The sequence below is a fragment of the Somniosus microcephalus genome, chromosome 1 (genome assembly GCF_052327205.1).
Source record: "Somniosus microcephalus isolate GS21.2 chromosome 1, FLI_Smic_1.0, whole genome shotgun sequence".
NCBI lineage: Eukaryota > Metazoa > Chordata > Chondrichthyes > Squaliformes > Somniosidae > Somniosus > Somniosus microcephalus.
In genome coordinates, this window is record NC_140987.1 from 416531545 (window position 1) to 416556527 (window position 24983).

At 45.4% G+C, this 24983-nt stretch overlaps 1 protein-coding gene across 5 annotated transcripts in view; it reads left to right on the top strand.

Annotated features, from left to right (window-relative positions):
• The window catches only part of tenm1 (teneurin transmembrane protein 1), a 1268320-nt gene that overhangs the window by 1175576 nt on the left and 67761 nt on the right, over positions 1 to 24983 (top strand). For all 5 annotated transcript variants that reach the window (XM_085999260.1, XM_085999278.1, XM_085999249.1 and 2 more), the window contains 2 exons: positions 10860 to 11095; positions 16188 to 16484. In XM_085999260.1, coding sequence (XP_085855386.1) covers positions 10860 to 11095; positions 16188 to 16484 — 533 coding nt within the window. The remainder of the gene's footprint in view (positions 1 to 10859; positions 11096 to 16187; positions 16485 to 24983) is intronic.

Consider the following 24983-nt stretch of genomic DNA (forward strand, 5'->3'; position numbering starts at 1 on the left):
AACATGCTTTTAAACTCTTAAAAATTGTAATATTTGCTCTGAGGGTTTAGGGTGTGTGGGGAGTATTGCTGAATTGAGTGTATTGATAAAAAATATAAGGTTTGCAGAATTGTATTGTTCCCTTGGAAATATATGTTCATATGTCAAGTACAAAGCACTGTATTTTGGTCATATTGTTGAAGAAATAATAGATTTGGCATACATTTGGATCAGCTAGCACAGGTTTTTGGCCTGTAAAAACATATGAATAATTAAAGATAACAGAGTAGCTATAGCTTTAGACAGTGTAAATATAAGTTTTGCAAAATAAGTACAATTTGCAAATGCATTCCAACTATTTTTTGTTAACTTAATAATGCAACATAATTGCTTGTCAGTGCAACTACACTTGTCGGCCCTAATCTTGGATTTTTCAGTAGAAAAGCTGGTGGAATGGGTTTGTCCTGCAAAAAGGAACAGTCACCGCTTAAACGTTCTTCTTTCTGACCCCTGAAATCCCCTCACGACAATTCTTTCTGTTCTTTACACTGAAAAGCCATGTACGGATATGTGCTCCCATCTCATTTGTACTTCTCATTATACACAATGTCACAAATTAAACATGTGCACAGCTCAGTACCTGAATTTTAATGCGGAAAATAGGTACAATTGATTTTTAAAAATTCATCCAAGAATCATTTTTTTTTAGCAATCCGCGATCTGAAATAAAAAGCAGGGATTATGGTGTGCATTGGTAAAAGCCGGCTTTATTGACCCTGGGCTGTGATTTAACCTACAATGCTTATGTCAATAAGATAACGCAAAAGTGTTGCCTTGATCCCTGCGAATCACACAGTAATTAATATATTTTGCCTAACCTTATGCAGCAACAATTCAAAGAGGTCAGGTTTGTTGTTTGAATTCTGTGTTCCCAATCTCCATAAACCCGGAGAATGGCTGTCACGTCACAAATCACAAGTGAAATAAAATTCTGGCATTCTTGTCAATCATTAAACCCATTCCAGCTCTAGATCGCAGTAATTGGAGTGCACTGTGCAGACCTATCTGTCAGTCAATCAATTTACAATCAACCTGTCCATCAATCCATTTAAAATTGACATTTAAATTGTCCCAAAATAAGGCTAACAGTGAACCAAAAGAAAATGAGTTTACGTGGCAACTGCTAGAAATGTTTCTTAAGTTTCAAATGTATCTGATGCGCCTCAATAACTTCAAGGCTCAAAGTTAACTGGATAAAACAAGGCTTTTATTAGCAAAGAAAGATGCCTGTGGCTTCACCTAGCATTCTGCTGTTCTGCTGCAAGACAAGCCTGGGCTTGTCTTAAGTAGGGCCAGGTATGGGCGGAGCCGACACACCCAATGGGGAGAAAGGGGGCGGTGCACTATATACAATACAAGGTAAAACACAGGAGCAGGCAATACAAACACAGGAGCAGGCAATACAATATATGTAGCTAAATACAGAGTCTGATGAATGACATATTTCATCACATTCACCCCTTCTACAGATTTAGTCTGTCCGGGGGTGTGATAGTCCTCTGTGACCGACGTAACGGTTGCGGTGCCGCGGGTGCCGGCTGGGTGTCCCGGGTGACCTCCTGGGTCTCTGCCGGGGGCGCCACCGGGGTTGTTGAAGGAGTAGGTGATGGGGGTACCGTTGGCTGGTGTTCTTCCGGGGGTGATGAAAGAATAGTGGGTGGAGTGGGTGGGTAATAGTTGTTGTGGTTGTTGTCGTTGTTGCTGTTGTTGTTGTAGTCGTTATCGTTGTTGCTGTTGTTACCGGCTGGGGCGAGGTCTTTTATGGACACAGTGTCCTCCCGTCCGTCGGCGTGCCGGACATACGCATATTGTGGGTTGGCGTGGAGCAGGTGCACTGGCTCCACGAGAGGGTCCGTCTTGTGGCCCCTCACATGCTTCCGCAAAAGTACCGGACCTGGGGTGGAGAGCCATGACGGTATGGATATGCCTGAGGTGGATTTCCGAGGAAACACAAACATTAGCTCATGAGGCGTGGCATTAGTGGCGGTACACAATAGTGACCGTATTGAGTGGAGCACATCTGGGAGGACTTCCTGCCAGCGGGAGATAGGGAGGCCCTTGGTCCTTAGAGTTAGGGTGACTGCCCTCCATACTGTCCCGTTCTCTCGCTCCACCTGACCGTTACCCCGGGGGTTGTAGCTGGTGGTACGGCTCGTGGCAATCCCCTTGGACAGCATGTACTGGCGTAGCTCTTCACTCATGAAGGACGCCCCCCTATCCGTGTGGATATAGCTTGGCATACCGAACAGGCAGAACAGGCTGTTGAGGCATTTAATGACCGTGGCGCTGGTCATGTCTGGGCAGGGGAAGGCGAATGGGAAACGGGAGTATTCGTTCACAATGTTCAGGAAGTAAACATTGCGGTCGACGGACGGGAGGGGGCCCTTGAAATCTAAGCTAAGCCGCTCAAAGGGCCGTGTAGCTTTGATTAGGTGGGCTCTATCGGGGCGGTAGAACCGAGGCTTGCACTCAGCGCAAGTGCGGCAGTTCCTGGTCAGAGACCGAACTTCCTCAATCGAGTAGGGTAAGTTGCGGGACTTTATGAAGTGGAACAGCCGTGTGACCCCTGGGTGGCAGAGGTCGTTGTGGAGGGTCTGTAGCCGATCCCCGGTGGCGTTGGCACACATCCCTCGTGAGAGGGCGTCGGGGGATTCGTTAAGGGCCCCCGGCCGGTATATGATGTCATACTCGAAGGTGGAGAGCTCGATCCGCCACCTAAGAATCTTATCATTTTTAATCTTCCCCTTCTGTTTATTATTGAACATAAACGCTACCGACCGCTGGTCGGTAAGTAGGGTGAAGCGTTTGCCGGCTAGGTAGTGCCGCCAGTGGCGCACTGCCTCCACGATGGCTTGGGCCTCCTTTTCCACGGAGGAGTGTCTGATCTCGGGCCCCTGGAGGGTCCTCGAGAAGAAAGCTACGGGCCGCCCCGCCTGGTTGAGGGTGGCCGCCAAGGCAAAGTCAGACACATCACTTTCCACTTGAAAGGGAGTGTTCTCGTCCACTGCCTGTAGCGTGGCCCGCTCAATATCCTGCTTAATGCTTTTGAAGGCAGCATGGGCCTCAGCAGAGAGCGGGAAAGAGGATGCTTTCAAGAGGGGGCGGGCTTTATCGGAGTAGTTAGGGACCCATTGGGCATAATACGAGAATAACCCCAGGCACCTTTTCAGGGCTTTGGGAGTGTTGGGCAGGGGCAGCTCCCATAGGGGGCGCAATCGGTCAGGGTCTGGTCCGATTTCCCCATTCTCCACCACGCTGCCTAGTATGCAGAGGCGCGTGGTGTTGAAAACGCACTTGTCCTCGTTGTAAGTGAGGTTGAGTTTTTGTGCGGTTTTCAGAAACCTCGCGAGGTTTGAGTCGTGGTCCTGTTGGTTGTGGCCGCAGATGGTGACGTTGTCGAGATAGGGGAAGGTTGCCTGCAAGTGGTGGTCATCGACCATGCGGTCCATCTCCCTCTGCAAGACCGAGACCCCATTCATTACCCCAAAGGGGACTCTGAGGAACTGGTAGAGGCGTCCGTTTGCCTCGAAGGCGGTGTACGAACGGTCCTCTGGTCTGATAGGGAGCTGGTGGTACGCTGACTTGAGGTCGATAGTGGAGAACACCCGGTATTGGGCGATTTGGTTCACCATCTCGGATATGCGGGGTAGCGGGTAGGCGTCTAGTTGGGTATAGATGTTGACTGTTTGACTATAGTCAATCACCATCCGCTTCTTCTCGCTACCCCTCACCACCACCACTTGGGCGCGCCACGGGCTGTTGCTACGTTCAATAATGCGCTCCCTCAGGAGCCTGTCTACCTCGGTCGTGATAAACCGCCTGTCCTCCCAGCTGTACCTCCTGCTTTTGGTCGCTATTGGCCGGCAGTTAGGGGTAAGGTTCGCGAATAGCGAAGGCGGCTTTACCTTCAGGGTAGCCAGACCGCACACTGTGAGGGGCGGCTGGGTCCCACCGAAATTGAGCGTGATGCTTTGGTGGTGGCACTGAAAATCCAGGCCCAAGATCACGCTCACACATAAATCCTTCATAATTAACAGTTTAAAATTATTATATACAGTGCCTTTAACGGACAATCGTACCGCGCAGTAACCCACAATAGTCGATATCTGGGTTTTGTCGGCCATAGAGATCGTGCCCTGAGTAGGGACTATAGTTAGAGAGAGTCGTTGTACCAGACCAGGGTGAATGAAGCTCTCCGTGCTCCCGCTATCAATTAAACATTTAACCTTGCACCTGTTTACCTCGATGTCCACCATCGATTTGGATAGTGGGTGCGGTCTGGACTGGTCCACTGTGATCGACGCCACTGTAGGGCCCTGATCGGGACAAGATGGTGGGCCACACGAGGCCGGGTAAGATGGCGTCCACGATGTCTGCTCGCGAGATGGTGGACCCCATGAGGTCGGACAAGATGGCGTCCAAGATGGCCGCTCCCACGGCGCGCATGCGGCGGTGGCGGGTTTGCCTGCGGGGTTCCCTCTGCACACCTTCCCAAAGTGCCCCTTCTTACCGCACTTACAGCAGGTGGTGCCTTTCGCCGGGCACAGGTTCCTGGTGTGCTTCGGCTGCCCGCAGAAGTAGCATTTGGGGCCCCGATGCGTCGCGGCGGTCGTAGGGCTTCTGGGGGGAGAGCAGGGCCCCGACGGTGTTGGGCTACGGGGCGGGGAAGCAGAGGCGGCGTGGGCCGCGCGGCCTGAAGAGTAGGAGTCAGAGTTCTTCTGAGCCACACCCAGCGATCGCGCTGTGTCCACAGCCTGTGTCAGATCTAGGCCCGTTTTCTCTCGCAGTCTCTGCCGGATGTAATTAGAGCTAAGGCCTGCGATAAAGGCATCCCGAATAAGCTCGTCTGTGTATACCGTGGCTTTCACATCTTTGCATTTGCAGTCTTTGCCAAGCACTTTTAGGGTGACTAGAAAGTCCTCTAGCGACTCTCCGGGTCGCTGTGTGCAGGTAGCAAGCAGATGCCTGGCGTACACTTCGTTGGTAGGCCACTGATAGTGGGCCTTTAGAATGTTGCAGGCATCCAGGTAGGTGGCGGCGTCTTGGATGAGTGGAAAAACCCGGTGGCTTACCCGATTCTGCAGGATCCCGAGTTTCACATCTCCGGTGGCTTTAGAGGCTGTGACGGCTTCGGAGTTGGCCATAAAAAATTCCAAGCACTGGAACCAGTGTCCAAACCGTGCCGATGCATCCGAAGCATGCGGGTCCAAATCCAAGCGTTCCGGTTTCAAAAGTTGATCCATCGTTGAAAGTTTGCTAATAAAATTGATGCGCCTCAATAACTTCAAGGCTCAAAGTTAACTGGATAAAACAAGGCTTTTATTAGCAAAGAAAGATGCCTGTGTCTTCACCTAGCATTCTGCTGTTCTGCTGCAAGACAAGCCTGGGCTTGTCTTAAGTAGGGCCAGGTATGGGCGGAGCCGACACACCCAATGGGGAGAAAGGGGGCGGTGCACTATATACAATACAAGGTAAAACACAGGAGCAGGCAATACAAACACAGGAGCAGGCAATACAATATATGTAGCTAAATACAGAGTCTGATGAATGACATATTTCATCACAGTATCTTTAAAAGTATGTGATTCCATTGCATTCTTCTTGAGTTTATTGGCTCAGTCTGCAATAGACTCAGTGCGGATTTCAGAACGATTTAATTAAGATTTTGGTAAACGTTTCTCCAGATTTATCTTTTCCCATCCGTTTTTCCCTCTCTCACACTTGGGATTTCCACTTTGCATAATCCCAGCACATCTTTGGCATGGTGGAAGTTCCACCTGCTCCAATGGCTCACCCCTGATCCTGGTTGATTTTCTGGGGTCAGGATCTTTTAATTTAGTTTTGGTTAGCTCCAGGCAGAATTACCACTTCCACTGGGGAGCCTTCTGTGGGAGAGGGTTGCAAAATAGCTGTGACAGGCCTCCGAGACCATGTGATTGATTGCAAAGGCGGCAGTGGCACTAAGTTTTAAATCCCCCCTACCACCATAGCAAACCTGGATGCCAGACATGCATAGGCCTTCCTAGCGTTCAGTGTTGCTAGGGTACAAATAAAGAAAGACTTGCATTTATATAGCGCCTTTCACGACCACCGGACATCTCAAAGCACTTTAGAGCCAATGAAGTACTTTTTGGAGTGTAGTCATTGTTGTAATGTGGGAAACACGGCAGCCAATTTGTGCACAGCAAGCTCCCACAAACAGCAATGTGATAATGACCAGATAATCTGTTTTTGTTATGTTGGCTGAGGGGTAAATATTGGCCAGTACACCGGGGATAACTCCCCTGCTCTTCTTCGAAATAGTACCTTGGGATCTTTTACGTCCACTTGATGGGGCCTCGGTTTAACATCTCATCCGAAAGACGGCACCTCCGACAGTGCAGCACTCCCTCAGCACTGCACTGCAGTGTCAGCCTAGCTTTATGTGCTCAAGTCCCTGGAGTGGGACTTGAACCCATAACCTTCTGACTCAGAGGCGAGTATGCTACCAACTGAGCCACAGCTGACACTGATGTTAAGAAATGCGTTGTGTGACGCATCGCCATTATTTTCATGTCCTTTGACCACACCTGCCCATATTTGGGCAAGCGTATTCTACTTCCCCCTATCACTACGAGCAGCAGATCCTGAAAGTGGTGGGTGAGGGTGAAGACTGAATCCCAGAGCCATGTCCTACCCACATCTTCTTGAGTTATACAAGTCGTCGTCATACGTGTCTTCACACTGTTCCCTTTGGGGAACTGTATGACGTGGTGGAAGGATTTCTGGCTGCGATTAACGCTCCTTCCGTGACCGTAACCATCTTCGTACCAGCCATTAGAGTGGTTAGTCCTATGACGGGAGGGTTTTACGGGCTCCCACAACCCATACGAGGGGGGGGCCACCCACACCCATGGACGCAAGTATCCCGCTGGATGTCAACCCAGAATTTAGAGCCGGAGCTCCGACTCCACTTGCCGGGACTGTCTGGAGCGGGGTTCGAAACCCTACGCCTTCTGGCCCAGCGGCGGGGATGCTACCGCTACGCCAAAGGCCCACTCCTAGTTATACAAGTAAGCCTTTGTAACACCAATGGAAAGTACTGCCTACTTTCTCTCTAAACTTGCTCTCACTGTGCTCTCAAGGGCAGCACATGTTCCTTTTGACACCCCTTTCCAATAGTTAAATGATCACATTGTTTGGTGGAATTCCAGGCTGGGGAGAACCTCTGGCATTTTTAACCTGCTTGTAGCACTGGATTGTTTTCAGAGCTTTCCCTCCCCATTTTGAACATTTGTGATGGCTTTCCCATCTCCCCATTTAGTGCTGGAAACAGGATACGACCAAAATGTTGATGTTACAGACTGGTCCACACAAAACCAGACAAGTTAGTGGAACAACCAGTCCATTGCCCACGTTTCTTCTGCTCGTTGCACTGATGACAGTGGCATGGATAACAGCAGCCACTGGTTTACCCCTTGCCTAAACAGTGTGTCTCCCACCAGATGTGACTGGAATCCTGCCCTTAGCAGAACAGATTTTCACTCTGACTTCTAATGCAGATTGTTGGAGCCAGTTGAAAGATTCATTCAATGTTGAAACCTCGCCTTCAGAGCTTTCCCGATCACTCAGATGCTAAAGGTAATGCATAGCTGAGCATTCAGAGCAGAAGGCCCGAGGTTTGATGTGATATGTTGGCTGAATTCAGCCCAGAATGGCAGTTGGAATGCTATGTGTTCCCGGAATACGAAGAGGAAAATATTTTGGCGTTCCTGCTCTTGATCATTATCCAGTAACACTCTTAATTTATGTTCACTGGGCATGTATTGGTTCAGGCCCAGCTGTGATGGCCAAAACAAAGAATAGCTTGCCAACTCTCTGCTGGCACAAATATGAAGAACAGACACTTGGGCAAAGTACCAAAGGACTACTGGTAGCCATTGTAACCAGACCCCAGGAAGAAATCAATGGATTCATGATGGAAGAGGAGAGGAGAAAAAAAATAAGTGGTCCTCATTTAGCATACATTAGCCACCACAAAGCTTAAAGTCCCGCAATGGTTATTTAAATATGGTAAGTTGCTGCTTATCATCAAGATGCAGAACATGAGGGAAGTTTAGCAGGAGAACTCTCTCAGGGATCCAAATGACAGCATTATAGTGAGTGCCTGGGACATTTCAGCTTCAGTGCGCAATAATTCATTGCTCATTTGTGAATATAATTATTATTTGTTCCAAAACATAAGTTGACACTCTTACACTACTTCAAAAATATACCAAATATGTATCAACCTGTTCGCGTCTCTGTGTCAGCATGTTGGCCTTTGCTCTTTAAAGAAAGGGACATTTTAGTTATAACAGGCTCTGTTTTCTAGGTGTCATTTTCTACAACAGAAATGCAGAGGATTGAAATGTCTCACCAAGAGCACCCAAAAAAATGATCTGCAAAGTCCCATTGGAAAAAAAGTATATTTCTAGGTGGGAAATGTCAAGGGCACCTGCCTTGTAAAATATGAACTGAACAATTGGGGTTAAAAAAATAAATTTTAAAAATCCAGAAAGGAAAGGCACAGTGTTACCATATATGTACATATATTAGCATATTTACATATTTGTTTATTATAGACAGTAAGTGCTTTTACCGCCACGAACCCATACAAATGTGCTTCCAATGGATTTGTGGCATATTGTGATCTCCATCATAAAATACAGTCTTGCTCACTTATTCCTTAATTGTCACAATGATAATGTTTCTCCCTTTCTCCTCTCCTGAAGATATTGGCCCTGAAATTGCAGTCTCCGTGACGGCGTACACGCCGTCGTAATCTATTTGAAAGGCCCTGCAACTTCCAGGTTTCCGCATGTGCTTGCGCGGACGCAAAATCCGAACCGCATGGAAAATCAGTATTGCTGGCACAGAGTTGGGCAATTTGCCCAACAATTGCCCACAGCTGGTAAAAGCAGGTGTAGGGCTTGCTTTCATCAGTATAAGGATGTCTATAATAAGCCTTAAATTAAACATTTAAAAATCAAAAATGATGCACATACACTTTAAATTAGTTTATGAAAATATTGGCCCGGATTAAGATGTTTAAAATTATTTGTCAAAAAATTAAAAAAATTTTGAGGTTGGTGCAATGTAGGGACTTATGAATAAAATTGAAATGCAGTACATTTATATTTATTAGAATTGTGTAAATTGTATAATTATTTAGGGATTCCATTGCATATCATTAGGGGATTCCCTTCGAAAATTATTGCAATGGAATCCTCCGTTGTGATTGGAGGACCAGCCCCACGTGAGCCCAGTGACGCTTCCGAACCGCCTGCGTCCCTGAGATCCGTGGGCCTTTACACTGGCGTCTGCCTGGAGGCCCGAGACCAGAACTCTCTGCAGCCTGGATGCAGGTTCGGATTTGTTTCGCGGGTCGGAAGCGTACTCCAGAGGTACGCCTCCGACCGCAATTTCTACCCCAACAATTGTGCAATTCCACTGGCACCAAGTGCCTCTATTACATCATTATAGTGGCCAATCTTAATTTTTGAGCCCAAACCTTGACAGATGGCAGGCTATTCTAACCTGAGGTGTGTCACAGCCAGGCTCAATTATATCCTCTCCTGATGTCCACTCTGGCACATTTTTGAGTGAGGTCACTGATTAGGGAACAGAAGCAATCATTTGTTTTCTCCCCAGTTAATCAAAAATGAGGCACAAGTGCCTGGGACAGGACCTCAAGAATATTTCCTTGGCTATATTTGGCCAATGGACTTTGTTTTTAATTCATCCCTGGGATGTGGATGTCACTGGCACGCCCAGCATTTATTACCCATCCCTAATTGTCTTTGAGAAGGTGATGGTGAGCTGCCTTTTTGAACCACAGCAGTCCCGTTTTTTGACCCAGCGACGATGAAGGAACGGCGATATATTTCCAAGTCAGGATGGTATGTAACTTGGAGGGGAACTTGTAGGTGATGGTGTTCCCATGTGCCTGCTGCCCTTGTCCTTCTAGGTGGTAGAGGCCGCAGGTTTGGGAGGTGCTGCCGAAGAAACCTTGGCAAGTTGCTGTGGTGCATCTTGTAGATGGTACACACTACAGCCACGGTTCACCGGTAGTGGAGGGAGTGAATGTTTAAGGTGGTGGATGGGGTACCAATCAAGTGGGCTGCTTTGTCCTGGATGGTGTCAAGCTTCTTGAGTGTTGTTGGAGCTGCACTCATCCAGGCAAGTGGAGAGTATTCCATTACACTCCTGACTTGTGCCTTGTAGATGGTGGAAAAGCTTTGGGGAGTCAGGAGGTGAGACACTCGCCGCAGAATACCTAGCCTCTGACCTGCTTTTGTGGCCATAGTATTTATGTGGCTGGTCCAGTTAAGTTTCTGGTTAATGGTGATCCCCAGAATGTTGATGGTGGGGGATTCGACGATGGTAATGCCGTTACATGTCAAGAGGCAGTGGTTAGACTCTCGCTTGTTGGAGATAGTCATTGCCTGGCACTTGCATGGTGCGAATGTAACTTGTCACTTATCAGCCCAAGCCTGAATGTCATCCAGGCCTTGCTGCATTCGGGCATGGACTGCTTCATTATCTGAGGCGTTGCGACTGAAAGCCACTCACAGCTAAATTAAGCAAACTCAACCTACCAGGTTATTCATTGATGAATTTGTTTCTATTAATGTACTGGGCTTCAATATCCCACTGCAAACCACAGCTCAGCTCACATTGTAGTCCACTGTTCTGCGAATGGAATCATTCAATTGTTGGTGGACTAAGTCAGATCCAGCAGGGCTATTTTAATTAAGAGTAAATTTAATTATTAATCATTCTGGGGATTTTTTTTCCAGAACACATTCAAAATACCTACCGGGTTGGTCCGGATGGCTCTTTGCGAGTAACTTTTGCCAGTGGGATGGAATTGACCCTACAGACAGAACCTCACATCTTGGCTGGAGCTGCAAATCCAACTATGGGAAAATGTAACATTTCATTGCCTACTGAACACAATCCCAACATAGTGGAGTGGCGGCAGAGAAAGGAGCAGACCAAAGGGAACCTTGCTGTCTTTGGAAGGAGATTTAGGGTGAGTACAAAAAAAAGTGCTTTACCCATAGAAAGGGATGCATAATTATCTTGATGTTCTAATAATTGGAAACCATTAACAAAATAAAACACAATTGACTGATGAAATGTCATGTAACTGATTATATATACTATGTGCTCAGTGCATTCCACTGGACAATGTACACAGAAGTACACATGCAAAAGACACAAATATCCAGCCCAGATCACAACTGTGCACTATTATTATGTTCCTGGATTATGCTGTCATACAGACCCACAGCAATGTGGTTGATTCTTAACTGCTCTCTGAAATGGCCGAGCAAGCCATTCAGTTATGACAAAGTATAAAGCACCACAAGGACTGTAGTGGTCCAAGAATCACCTTCTCAAGGGCAACTAGGGTTGGGCAATAAATGTCAGCCTTGCCAGCGACGCCCCACATCCTGTGAATGAATTAAAAAATAGTAGAGATTGGATGGTGTTAGTCAACTCCCATAAAAGTAAAATGCTTACGAAAGCAACTGACCCACTGAACCTGAGAAAGTATCTACGCAGACCCACATTTGTAACAGGACCGCACAACCACCAAACCCGTTACTGCATCCGCATTATCAAAAATGCACCATTTTCCAAGTTGTGTATCTCAAGGTTGTGAATGTTGCAATGGACAATGTTCCAGGTAGTTGCTTCTACATCAGGTGGACAATAACAAATAAAAATGAATGGGCTACAATTGTACTAAATGATAATGGTAACCAGCATGCTAATACATTTGTAGTGGAGACAAATTTGCTCAGCTCTTCCAGTGAACTTAACTACAATTTTGGCAGGAGTCCACCAGGGCAGCAGCAAACTTCACCACGGCCCTGATGCAAAGTGACCCAGACCCAGCCACTTCAAACAAGGCTACTGATGCAAAGGGAATGAGGCTGAGAACAGGGACTCTCTATACTGGGATTTCCCATATTCTCCAAGGGTCCTGGTATAAGTTTGGAAGGCTGTATGCCAGGTGAAAACAGGCATACAAGCCTCCCCAAGGCTGAAAATGGACCTCACCGGTGGGGTTCAGGCTGGGATTGTGGCCTGGACCCTTAAAGAATCTGGAGGTTTTTAAAAAATGTATTTACATGGTTGCCCTTTATAAAGATGGCTGCCGGGCCATCTGCAATGGATTTTCGGGTGGACGGTATCTGACACCACCTTGGAACAGGAAAGTCATGCCCAAGATGTGCCCCTAGTGGCAGCGGTGCAATTTAGGCCTCATGGAGGTTAGATGCCCTCCCCTTGACCCAGATACTGTTGTGTGATCAGCACAGAAGGGCACCAGCATGCATGATCCCAGGGTAAGTACCAGGATCATGACCCAAGAAAGTTTAGGGCCATTAAATTCATCTGTCTGCAACTTCGGCAGGGGCAGAATGTAGATAACATAAAAATAAAACACAGTGTTTCAAAAAATAGATGACAAAACATCAAAACATTATCACCGATCCTTCATCGTCGCTGGGTCAAAATCCTGGAACTCCCTCCCTAGCAGCACCGTGGGAGTACCTTCACCACACGGACTGCAGTGGTTCAAGAAGACAGCTCACCACCACCTTCTCAAGGGCAACTAGGGATAGGCAATAAATGCTGGCCTTGCCAGCGATGCGCAAATCCCATAAACTAATTTTTTTTTAAAATTAGTTTTACAAAATATGAATAACTGACAGGAGGGTGATATTTTGTAAACAAAATGATCTGCTGTAATGTATTGCTTGCTGAAATGGATTATTGTTATAATCTCATTATTATAATCCATCAAGACTTCAGCCATCAAACCCATAATGGATTGGATTTAAACAATCATACTGAGAAAAAAAGTATTTTCTCCTTTGAAAATTCCCACTTATATGTCTATTTTAATTTTTGAATTGAGATCAGTAACCACAATAAATTGGCAAAAAATGAGATGGATTGAATATAAAATAAATATATTTCCATAAGGCATTGAAGGGGGGCAATGATTACTGTTCTGTGGATAAATAGAGATTCAAACTAAACTGATAAAATTAAGGCTAACAATACTGAAGATGATATAGAAAATATACTGGTAAGGCGAAAGGGTACATTATAAGGGCTAAAAGCAAATAGGAAAAAGACTATAGATCATGTGAAAGGAAATAGTAAGGGTTTTTATAAACATATATAAACAGTAAAAGACTAGGAAAAGAGAAGGTAGGGCTGCTCAGGAATGAAGGGAGAGTAATTTAGAAGGATTAAGGTATGGCGGAGACACTATATCGATAACTCCCATCAGTTTTTTCAAGGAGTATGTGGAACAATTATTAGAGATAATTGTAGAAAAGGAATTCACAGAACTCAAGGATAGCAGAGTCTCGATGCTAATTGTGCCCTGGGTCTAGAGAGTAACCAATGTAACAGCTTTGTTCAAGAAGGGAAAGTAGATAAACAGGTCAACTATAGACCAGTTAGCTGAGTTTCTGAAGTGTCCAATTAGATCGATAAAAGGAAAAACATTCGATGTAGTGTATATGGATTTTCAGAAGGCATTCAGTAAGATGTTTCACAAGAGGCTTGCTAGAAATATTTATGCAAATGGTGCAAGAGGGAATGTAACAGCTTGGATAGAAAGTTGGTTGACGAACATGAAATGAAGAGTTAGGGTAAATGGATGCTGCTCCAATTGGAGGAAGGTTGAAAGTGGTATATGCTATGCGTCAGTGCTGGGTCCACTTTTGCTCTCCATTTGTATTGATTATTTGGACTTGAGCATAGGAAGCAAAATCTCAACTTATTGATGAGACAAAAGTAGGAGGTTTGGTGTACAGTGAGTAGGACTGTTAAAGATTCAAGAAAACATAGACGGGTTAGTGGAATGGGCAGACAGATGCAATTTGATGTGGATAAGTAAAAGGTAATATATTTTGGGAGGGATACACCCAATGGAAACAGGCTGAAAGGTGTGGATGAACAGAGAGACCTAAGGGTTCAAATACATAATTCTCTGAAAGTAAGAGTGCAGGCAGAGAAAAACAGGAAAAAAAGGCCTACAGCATTTAGAGTTTTATAAATGAGGCATAGAATACAAGAGTAAAGAAGTCATGATAAATTTATGCAAAACATGTGTTAGGCCACAGTTAGAATACTGGGGGCACCCTATTATAGAAAGGACATTAAAGTTATAAAGTGCGTAGTGTAGATTAACCAGGATGAAGCTAGTTATGAGAAGAGACTTGAGAAACTAGAACTATTTCCACTGTACTATAGAAGACTAAGTGGGGATTTAATAAAGACTTTTATAATTAGGGTGTAGGAATTGGTAAATTCCTGACGAAAATACTGAGAGCGAGTCAATCAGCTAACCAAAACAATGTTTAATGCAAACTGGTGGAAGTAACAAACAAAAACGCAGGAGAACAAATCAACAGGTGCTTGCTTAATGCTGGCTCCACGAGGACCGAGAAGGGGAGGCCCCTCAGTCCGACGTCATGACGTCATCACGTTTCCTGCCGTTGGGAACGTCACGTGACCCATGTGATGACATCATCGCGTTCGGTCTTAACCCTTTAGAGACTGCGCTATTTACATACAGTGAAAGAATACAGATTTAAAGGCAATTATATACATTCGTATAAGAGTTCCTTGGTGGCTCTGCCACAAGGGAAAGATTATTCCCTCTGGTTGCAGATTCAGCGATTGAACCCTCATTACTTATAATGATCACCAAAAGTGAGAAGAGAAATAAGGAGAAATGTCTTTATACAGATGGTTGTAGGAGTAGGAACTGCTTTGCCACAAGCAGCAGTTGAGACTGAGACTGTTGCATTTTTAAAGAAAAGTTGGATAAATGTTTGAAGCAGATGACGATACAGAGCTATGAGGTGAGAACAGGGGCAGCAGAATTAGTTTTGGATTGCTCTAGCAGAGAGCGAGCACAGAACAATGGGCCAACTGACAACCACCTATGCTGTAAACCTCTGATGTTCAATAATAAACTTAAAAGAAAAGAAAGGTTACCTGCGGTAAGATTAAACAAATCAAAAGTAATATTAAAATGTACTGAACCAGGTGTATGTGTAGTATATAGATACATATATGGAGAAGCGGACCCTGCTTTTTGAATAGCAAAATGTGACATTTTTTCATAATATTTGGCATTTAATTTTTTGCCTTGATGGTTGTCTTTTTTATTAAATGAACTTAATATAGCTCCTAAACCACTGAACCCCATAGAATAGGATAACAACAATTCATTAAGATTGATCAGTGGAATAATTTATCGTGCTTAGTGCTGCTTATGCATATTTCTGTGTTTATAATGTGCTTTATACATCAAAACAAAGGTAATTGCCTGAAGATCATGGATCTTGAGAAACACAGTTGCCTAGATCAAGAATTATATACATTGAGATTAGATTCAAATGGTACATTAGAATATCATGCCTCGGGCAGCGTGGTTTTCGAGTACAACAGTGACTACATTTCGAAAGTACTTCATTTGTACTTTAGTAGAGTAGAGCGTTTTGGGACATCCTGAGGTCGTGATAGGCACTGTATAAATGCAAATCTTACCTTTCTTTTTAGTGCTTTGATCAGGTATCTGGACCCAACCATCATTTTGATGTTTTTGTGCTATCAGTGCCAGACCTGTAGCTATCAATATTTCACCCTATTGTTGCACAGCTCAAAACGCTGTTTCCAGACAAAACATGTGTTTGGAAAGGTAAAATCTACACATATCCTGCTGGCTATTTTTCGACAATTCAAGTGGTCCTGTGAAGTGCTTGGGACGTTTTACTGTGTTAAAGGCACTATATAAATGCAAATTGATGTAGTTGACATAGTACAACATTATTGCACACCCACTACTGTATTATGCTTTACTGAAATTCTAGACACAAACTGCTGAGATCCACAAGTGCTTCATGGAGAATTCTTTAGAAGATAAATTACAATGTATACACAGAAAAGTGACCAGTCTTTCTTTACATTCGATAATGCAACATATATTTTATCTTGACCTTGATTTGTAAGCCAAAGCAATGGCCTTGTCCTGAATGATACCTGTCTAGACAACTCTTGCTGATGCAGATTTTGTTTCTCATTAGGCTCATAACAGAAACCTGCTGTCTATAGACTTTGACCGTGTCACCAGAATCGGAAAGATCTACGATGACCATCGAAAGTTTACTCTCAAGATCCAGTATGACCAATCAGGACGCCCAGTTCTTTGGTCACCCAGCAACAAGTTCAATGAGGTCAATGTCACCTATTCCCCTATGGGGCTGCTGACAGCCATTCAACGGGGAACTTGGGTTGAAAGAATGGAATATGATCAGAGTGGCAGGATTATATCCAGAGTGCTGGCAGATGGGAAAATATGGAGTTACACTTACTCAGAAAAGGTAACACAGCATAAGCATTGTTCTGTAATATTTTTAAATAAAATCATTTTCTAATATTCAGTCTAAGAAAACTCACTGCAACAATGCCTTTAGCAACATGGGTGAACTGAGGTTGATAACCTAAGCCATAATAACATACTTAAAAAAACAAATCAAAAAGGAACTGATTTTGAATCTGCACCGACAGGTAGGGGAAAGAAACTGAAAGCTGTGCTGTTAAATTATGTTGCACTGTAGGCCCAGGTTAAACATACAGACTGTCCACAGCACAACAGGCAATAGGAGTGTTATAAATGCCTCACTATGATCCAGCGCTGTAATGGTGCAGCCTATTTTCATTTTCATTACTAATTCAGTACTTCCTTCGCCAAGGCTTTTACCTTAATGTACTCCTTTTGCAGCTAGGTTGATGGCAAAACCATAGACTTCCCCACATGTTCAATGTCATTGCCTGGCCTGTGTCCAGCTGACAGGAAGCCCATTGCTGCAATGCAAGACGTGTGACACACCAGGTCAGGAGTTACTTCCTGCAGCTCCACTCCCACCCGACCACGTGAGACACTCTGCCAGTCAAAAGAGTCCTTTGTTGCTTGCTTAATAACACATGGAATTCGGGTGGCTTGGCGCAGAAATGGCAGCTGGCTCTTCCGCCAGCTGGCGGCAGGTACCACAGCGGCCGCCATTTTCAGCGGGTCGTCAGCGCTGCCAGTAATTGATATTTTAATGAAGTGGAGTTTGACGTCAATCGGCGTGCAACACCAAGTTGACGCCAGCTCATCCATTTTGGCGTGCTTGGCTCACATTGCCGCCCGTGCTAAGTCACGACAGTATTTGCTGTCGCTAAAAGGTCTTTCAGCAGCGTTAACAGCCACGAGGAGTCTGGCAGGACTTATGAGGATGGACATCGGGGCCTAGAAATTCAGTGCCCTTAGCACCGATTTTGCGGCGCTAGAGGGCCTAGCGCTGCAATTGGCGCCGGTTCCTAAATTGCCTGGGGCCCTTCCGCGGCAGTAGACCGGTAACGCTGCGCCGGCACCGATGACGTCATCGGTGTGCGCAGCGTCCCGGTTGCCGTGGTAACCCGGCCCCAAGCCGAAATTCAGTTGCGGCCGCCTCGCCAGCGGCAGCCGCAACTAAGACTCCGGCAAACGAGTGTTGCCGGAGTCTGCGCCGGCGCTTTAAGGAGGCGCGGCGGCCGGCCGCTTTCCCGCCGGCCGCCTGCCCGCAGCTCCCTCCCCGGACTTCTCCCCCCCCCCCCCCCCCGGAACAGATGCAAGCCCGGCACTTGTCCGAGGTGCCGAGCTCATTTTTGAAGAGATTTGCGCGGGCCGCGGCCGGGTGCAGGCAGTTCCTCCTTAACGGAAGGAGGAGGCCTGCACTTCCCGAGCCTGCCGCACCGCAGCGGGCGCCGCAGCGCCGGAATAGCGCCGCAATGTGGCGCGTTGCGCCAGTTTTCAGGCGCTAAAACCCTTCAGTAGCGCCGGCAGCCGTTTGGGCGCGGCGCTACTGAATTTTTGGCGCGCGCAAAGGGACTTAGCGCCGGCGCTAACTTCCGGCGCTAAAGCCCTGGCGCAGCGCAAACTCAATTTCTAGGCCCGGAACTTCAAATGCCTCCTTTGCTAAGGTTCTTTGTTTAAACTTTCATTGTTTGCTCATCAGTGGCGGGGGGGTGGGGGGGATTGGGTGGAGTTGCATTTTCTGGCAGCTTTCTGGGAGACCTACAATGTTTGTGGGTCAGTAAATCTATGCGTGAACTCCATTGCAGTGATTGAAAATGATCTGTGATAAAATGTATTTTGTCTGCATTCATGTTCTAAACAAACAAAAAATCAATAAACATCGGGTGGCAGCTAATATTTTTGGAGCACATACGGCAACTGATCGGGTCGCTCCTTTCTTCTCCGCTCCCCTACACTGCGAGCGGGAGACCGAGGTGACCTTTGGCCTCCTTCTGACATTAGCACTGCAAAGAGCACATTGCACTACCAAATTACCGCCGCACTGATGATAAGGTAATACCAAAATGCTGATGCTGCCTGCGCTCTCTTGGCCAGCGGCCGTTATCCTTGGCCACCAATGTTACCGGCAGATTTCCAGCGTTCCCTAATGTCTAGGCCACAAAGCCTAGCACAATCACATCTCTCATTCAATCCCAAAATCCAATTCCATTGTGCTTCAAAAGATATAAATAACAACATGCTGTAAAAGAGCATTTTATTCCATTTTTTTTCAAATAACAACATTGATTTATCTTGCTTTTAAATGGTGAAATTCCGAGAATAAATCCTTCAACTTTAATAATTAGCCTCAAAGACTGAGCTCATGGTAGTTTGTAGGATACACAAAACTTGTAAATGTAGTAAACAGTGAAGAGGATAGTATAGGTTCCCAACCCTCCCGGAATGACCAGCAGTTTCCTGGAATCAGGGGTACCTCTCCTGAGCTGTGCCTACAGCAGCCCGGGCGATCAGCTATTTAAATATCCTGCCGCCATTGGAGCTCTGAAATCATGGGGCTTGAAATCTGGGGAGACGTCTCTGAAATCAGGGGGACTCGAGAGTGGGGGGATGAGAAGGAGACTGAGGGATCAAGGGGAGAATGGGGATCAGGGGAAAGATGGAGACTGGGGAATTGAGGCTCAGTGGAGAGATGGGGAATATAGGAACAGGAGTAGGCCATTCAGTCCCTCAAGCCTGTTCCACCATTCAATGAGATCATGGCTGATCTGTGATCTAACTCCATATACCCACCTTTGGCCCATATCCCTTAATACCTTTGGTTAACAAAAAGCTATCAATCTCCGATTTAAAATTAACAATTGATCTAGCATCAATTGCCATTTGCGGAAGAGAGTTCCAAACTTCTTCCACTCTTTTTGTGTGTAGAAATGTTTCCTAATTTCACTCCTGAAAGGTCTGGCTTTAATTTTTAGACTATGCCCCCTCGTCCTAGAATCCCCAACGAGTGGAAATAGTTTCTCTCTATCTACCCTATCTGTTCCCCTTAATATCCTGAAAACTTCGATCAGATCACCCCTTAACCTTCTAAATTCTAGGGAATACAACCCTAATTTGTGTAATCCCTCCTCGTAACTTAACCCTTGAAATCCGGGTATCATTCTGGTAAACCTACGCTGCACTCCCTCCAAGGCCAGTATATCCTTCCTAAGGTGTGGTGCCCAGAACTGCCCACCGTACTCCAGGTGTGGTCTAACCAGGGTTTTGTACAGCTGCAGCATAACCTCTACCCCCTTGTACTCTAGTCCTCTCGATATAAAGGCCAGCATCCCATTAGCCTTTTTGATTATTTTCTGTACCTGTTCATGGCATTTTAATGATCTTTGTACCTGAACCCCTAGGTCTCTTTGGACACCCACTGTTTTTAGCCTTTCACCATTTAGAAAGCACCCTGTTCTATCCTTTTTATGTCCAAAGTGGATGACCTCACATTTGCCTACATTGAAATCCATTTGCCACAGTTTTGCCCATTCACTTAATCTGTCGCTATCCCTTTGTAATTTTATGCTTCCATCTACACTGCCTACAATGCCATCTATCTTTGTGTCATCAGCAAATTTGGATATATGATGTTCTATGCCAACATCTAAGTCATTAATAAATACTGTGAATAGTTGAGGCCCCAACACAGATCCCTGCGGGACACCACAAGTCACCTCCTGCCAATTAAGAGTACCTACCCATTATCCCTACTGTCTGTCTCCTGCCACTCAGCCAATTTCCTAACCAGGTCAATAATTTGCCCTCAATTCCGTGGGCTTCTACCTTAGTTAACAGTCTCTTATGTGGGACTTTATCATATGCCTTCTGGAAGTCCATATAAATAACACCCATAGACTTTCCCCTGCCCACTACTTTAGTCACCTCCTCAAAAAATTCAATCAGGTTTGTCAGGCATGACCTACCTTTCACAAATCCATGCTGGCTCTCTCTGATCAACTGAACATTTTCTAGGTGTTCAGTCACCCTATCCTTAATTATAGACTCCAGCAATTTCCTGACAACAGATGTTAGACTAACTGGTCTATAATTCCCTGGTTGCCCTCTCTCAACATTTTTAAATAGCAGAGTGACCTGCGCAATTTTCCAATCTAAAGGAGTGGTTCCTGAATCAAGAAAACTTTGGAAGATTAGAGTTAGGGCAATGTGCTCATCTACTTTCTTTAAAACCTTGGGATGGAAACCATCTGGCCCTGGGGATTTGTCATTCTTTACTGCCATAATTTTTGTCATTACTTTTTTTTACTTACATTAATTTTATTGAGTCCCTGTCCCTTATTTAGTATTAGTTTCCTTGGGATTTATGGCATGTTATCCTCTTCCTCTACTGTAAATACTGACACACAAAGTAATTGTTCAACATGTCCGCCATTTCCTTATTATCATCGCTTTCTGTTTTTAAGGGGCCAACATTGTTCCTGACTACTCTCTTTTTCCAAATATAATTGTAAAAAAAATTTGCGTTGATTTTGATATCCCTTGCAAGTAGCTCTGACTATCTGTTTTGTGACCTTTTGCTATTCTTTGTATCTTTCCCATTCACCAGGATCTGTGCTATTCTTTGCACGGATCCTGGAGATCCTACACTCAGATACCTCACTCAAGTGGCCATCCTTTGTGTGTGAACTTGACGGGGGGTGGCAGCAAGCTACTCACCCTGGGAAACACCACAACCAATCGTGATCCTACCATCACGTGACATCCACACATGTGCACTGTCCAGCAGAATTTATTGTACACTGATCAGGAATGAGATCCTTAGCAGGGTTTCCCTCCTCTGTAGTGCCAGGGATGCTGTGGTCAACTGTAGCCACAGCAAGAGTTTAAAAACAGCTCCTGCTAGCCCAGCTGAGGGGAGGAAATTCAGCCACAAAACAGGATTGAATCTGAGCTTTTTTTCTTGGTGTTGGTGGCTGAGTTCCACACTGAACAATGCATTTTCTCATTAAGCCATCAAGGGAGCTGCCTTTGTTTCTGTTTACTATAAGGAATTCTAACACATTGGTCATAGCGTTGTAATATATAGTTGTTTGTGTCATTTTGTCAGTACAAAAGCATAAAATGCACAAAGATCTGGAGGCTATATTCATCATGTTAATAGGGATAGCACATTAGTTATGCTAAAATGCATGTGCAACAAAATATACTTTCCCTTAGTAATTCAAAAACTTAAGTTGAATCTTAGAGAGTGTATTATGATAGGGATAATATATTCATTCTTTGAATAAAAATTAGTGCATGCAAATTTGGTTAATTAAAATAGATTTTCCTTTTATTAAATGTGATGTGTATGTGTCATTTTTGTTAAGGATAACATTAATGAATTTTTAATTATACCTAATTTAGATGTACACCTAATTTACATGTATAACTCATACAATAATAATTGCAGGCAAACTATGGCAATCTCAGGATGGCTAATTTATATATTTTCAAATGTACCTCAGTTCATCTTAACAAAGAAAAGGTAATAGAGATAAAAGAAAACAAAATGAATGCTGGAAACCTGAAAGAGAAACATGAAATGCTAGAATTACACAGCAGGTCTGTCAATAGCTGAAAAGACAAAAGGTAGGCATAGTGGACGGGCGGTAGGTCTGCACCCTGGGATCTAGCAGACCGCATTGAGGCGCTGGAGCTGCGGATGGATGAGTTTTGGAGCATTCGCAATGCTGAGAGGGTCGTGGCTAGCACGTTTAGTGAGTTGGTCACACCGCAGGTAAGGGCTGCACAGGCAGAAGGGAAATGGGTGATCATCAGGTGGAGCAGTAGAAGCAGGCAGCGGAGCAGTAGAAGCAGGCAGGTAGTGCAGGGGATCCTGTGGCCATCCCCCTCTCAAACAGGTATACCAATTTGGATACTGTTGAGGGGGATGACTTACCAGGGGAAGGCAGCAACAGCCAACTTCCTGGCACCAGGGGTGCTTCTGCTGCACAGGAAGGGAGGAAAAAGAGTGGGAGAGCAATAGTGGTAGGGGATTCTATCGTAAGGGGAACAGATAGGCGTTTCTGTGGCCGTAGACGTGACTCCAGGATGGTTTGTTGCCTCCCTGGTGCCAGGGTCAAGGATGTCACTGAACAGCTGCAGGGCATTCTGAAGGGGGAGGGTGAACAGTCCGAGGTCGTGTTTCACATTGGGACCAACGACATGGGTAGGAAGAGGGTTGAGGTCCTGCAGCAAGAATTTAGGGAGCTAGGTAGCAGATTAAAGAGCAGGACCTCAAAGGTTGTAATCTCTGGATTACTCCCGGTGCCAGGTGCTAGTGAGTATAGGAATAGGAGGATAGAGCAGATGAATGCGTGGCTAAAGAGTTGGTGCAGGAGGGAGGGCTTTAGTTTCCTGGATCACTGGGTCTGCTTTTGGGGAAGGTGGGACTTGTACAAGTCGGATGGGTTGCACCTGAACCAGAACGGGACAAATATCCTTGCGGAGAGGTTTGCTAGCACTGTTGGGGGGGGTTTAAACTAACTTGGCAGGGGGATGGGATACAGAGTGGAGCTATAATAGGGGGTGATGTACAGCCAAATATAGAGGAAAAAACAAGTCAGCTTGGAAGGCAGAGCAAATATGTAACGGCACAAGGGAGTAGGGCAAGGCTGGATGGCATTTATTTTAATGCAAGGAGTCTTGCGAATAAGGTGGATGAACTGAAGGTGTTGATGAACACATGGGAGTATGATATTGTTGCTATCACGGAGACATGGTTGAGGGAGGGGCAAGACTAGCAGCTCAATATTCCGGGGTATAGAATCTTCAGGCGAGACAGAGGGGGGGGGGGGGTAAAAGAGGAGGGGGTGTTGCAATATTAATTAAGGAGTCAATTACTGCTGTAAGGAGGGATGATATATTAACAGGTTCCTCTAATGAGGCCATATGGGTAGAACTTAAAAACAAAAAGGGGGCAAGCACTTTGCTGGGAGTGTACTATAGGCCCCCAAACAGTCAGGGGGAGATAGAGGAACAGATATGTAGGCAAATCTCAGAGAAATGTGCGAATAATAGGGTAATAATAGTGGGGGATTTCAACTTCCCCAATATTAACTGGGATAGTCAGAGTGTGAAAGGCTTAGAGGGTGCAGAATTCTTAAAGTGCATCCAGGAGAGCTTTTTGAGCCAGCATGTAGAAAGTCCTACAAGAGAGGGGGTGGTACTGGACCTAATTCTAGGGAATGTGGCCAGGCAAGTGGTAGAAGTGTTAGTAGGTGAGCACTTTGGTGACGGTGACCATAATTTGGTGAGATTTAAGGCAGTCATGGAAAAGGACAGAGATAGACTGGAAATAAAGGTTCTAAATTGGAGGAAGGCCGATTTTAATATGATAAGGCAGGATCTGGCCAAAGTGGACTGGGATCAGCTACTTGTAGGAAAATCCACATCGGAGCAATGGGAGTCTTTTAGAAAGGAAATTGAGAGAGTACAATGGCAACATGTTCCCGTAAAGGTCAAGGGTGGGACCAACAAGCCCAGGGAACCTTGGATGTCAAGGGATATACGAGAATGGATTAGGAAAAAAAGGAGGGCTTTTGGCAGATACAAAGGACTAAAGACAGAGGAAGCCCTAGAGGAGTATAAAAAGTGCAGGGGGATACTTAAAAAAGAAATTAGGGGAGCGAGGAGGGACAATGAAATAACACTGGCGAGCAAAATAAAGGAAAATCCTAAGGTGTTTTATAAGTATATTAAGGGCAAGAGGATAACTAGGGAAAGAGTAGGGCCCATTAGGGACCAAAGTGGCAATCTGTGTGTGGAGCCAGAAGATGTAGGTGGGGTTTTAAATGAATTTTTTGCATGTGTTCACTATGGAGAAGGACGATGTAGACATAGAAATAGGGCAGGGGGACTGTGATATACTTGAACATATTAGCATCGAGAGGGAGGAGGTACTAGCAGTTTTAGCAGGCTTAAAAGTGGATAAATCCCCAGGCCCGGACGAGATGTATCCCAGGCTGCTGTGTGAGGCAAAGGAGGAGATTGCAGGGGCTCTGTCACAAATTTTCAAAACCTCTCTGGCCACAGGGGATGTGCCAGAGGACTGGAGAACAACTAACGTAGTACCATTATTCAAGAAGGGTAGTAGGGATAAACCAGGGAATTACAGGCCAGTGAGCCTAACATCAGTGGTAGGGAAATTATTGGAAAAAATTCTGAGGGACAGAATTAGTCTCCACTTGGAGAGGCAAGGATTAATCAGGGATAGTCAGCATGGCTTTGTCAAGGGAAGATCATGTCTGACTAATTTGATTGAATTTTTTGAGGGGGTGACTAGGTGTGTGGATGAGGGTAGTGCAGTGGATGTGGTATACATGGATTTCAGTGAGGCTTTCGATAAAGTCCCGCATCGGAGACTGGTCAAGAAGGTAAGAGCTCATGGGATCCAGGGTGCCTTGGCACATTGGATCCAAAACTGGCTTAGTGGCAGAAGGCAGAGGGTGATGGTCGAAGGTTGTTTCTGTGACTGGAAGCCTGTGTCCAGTGGGGTACC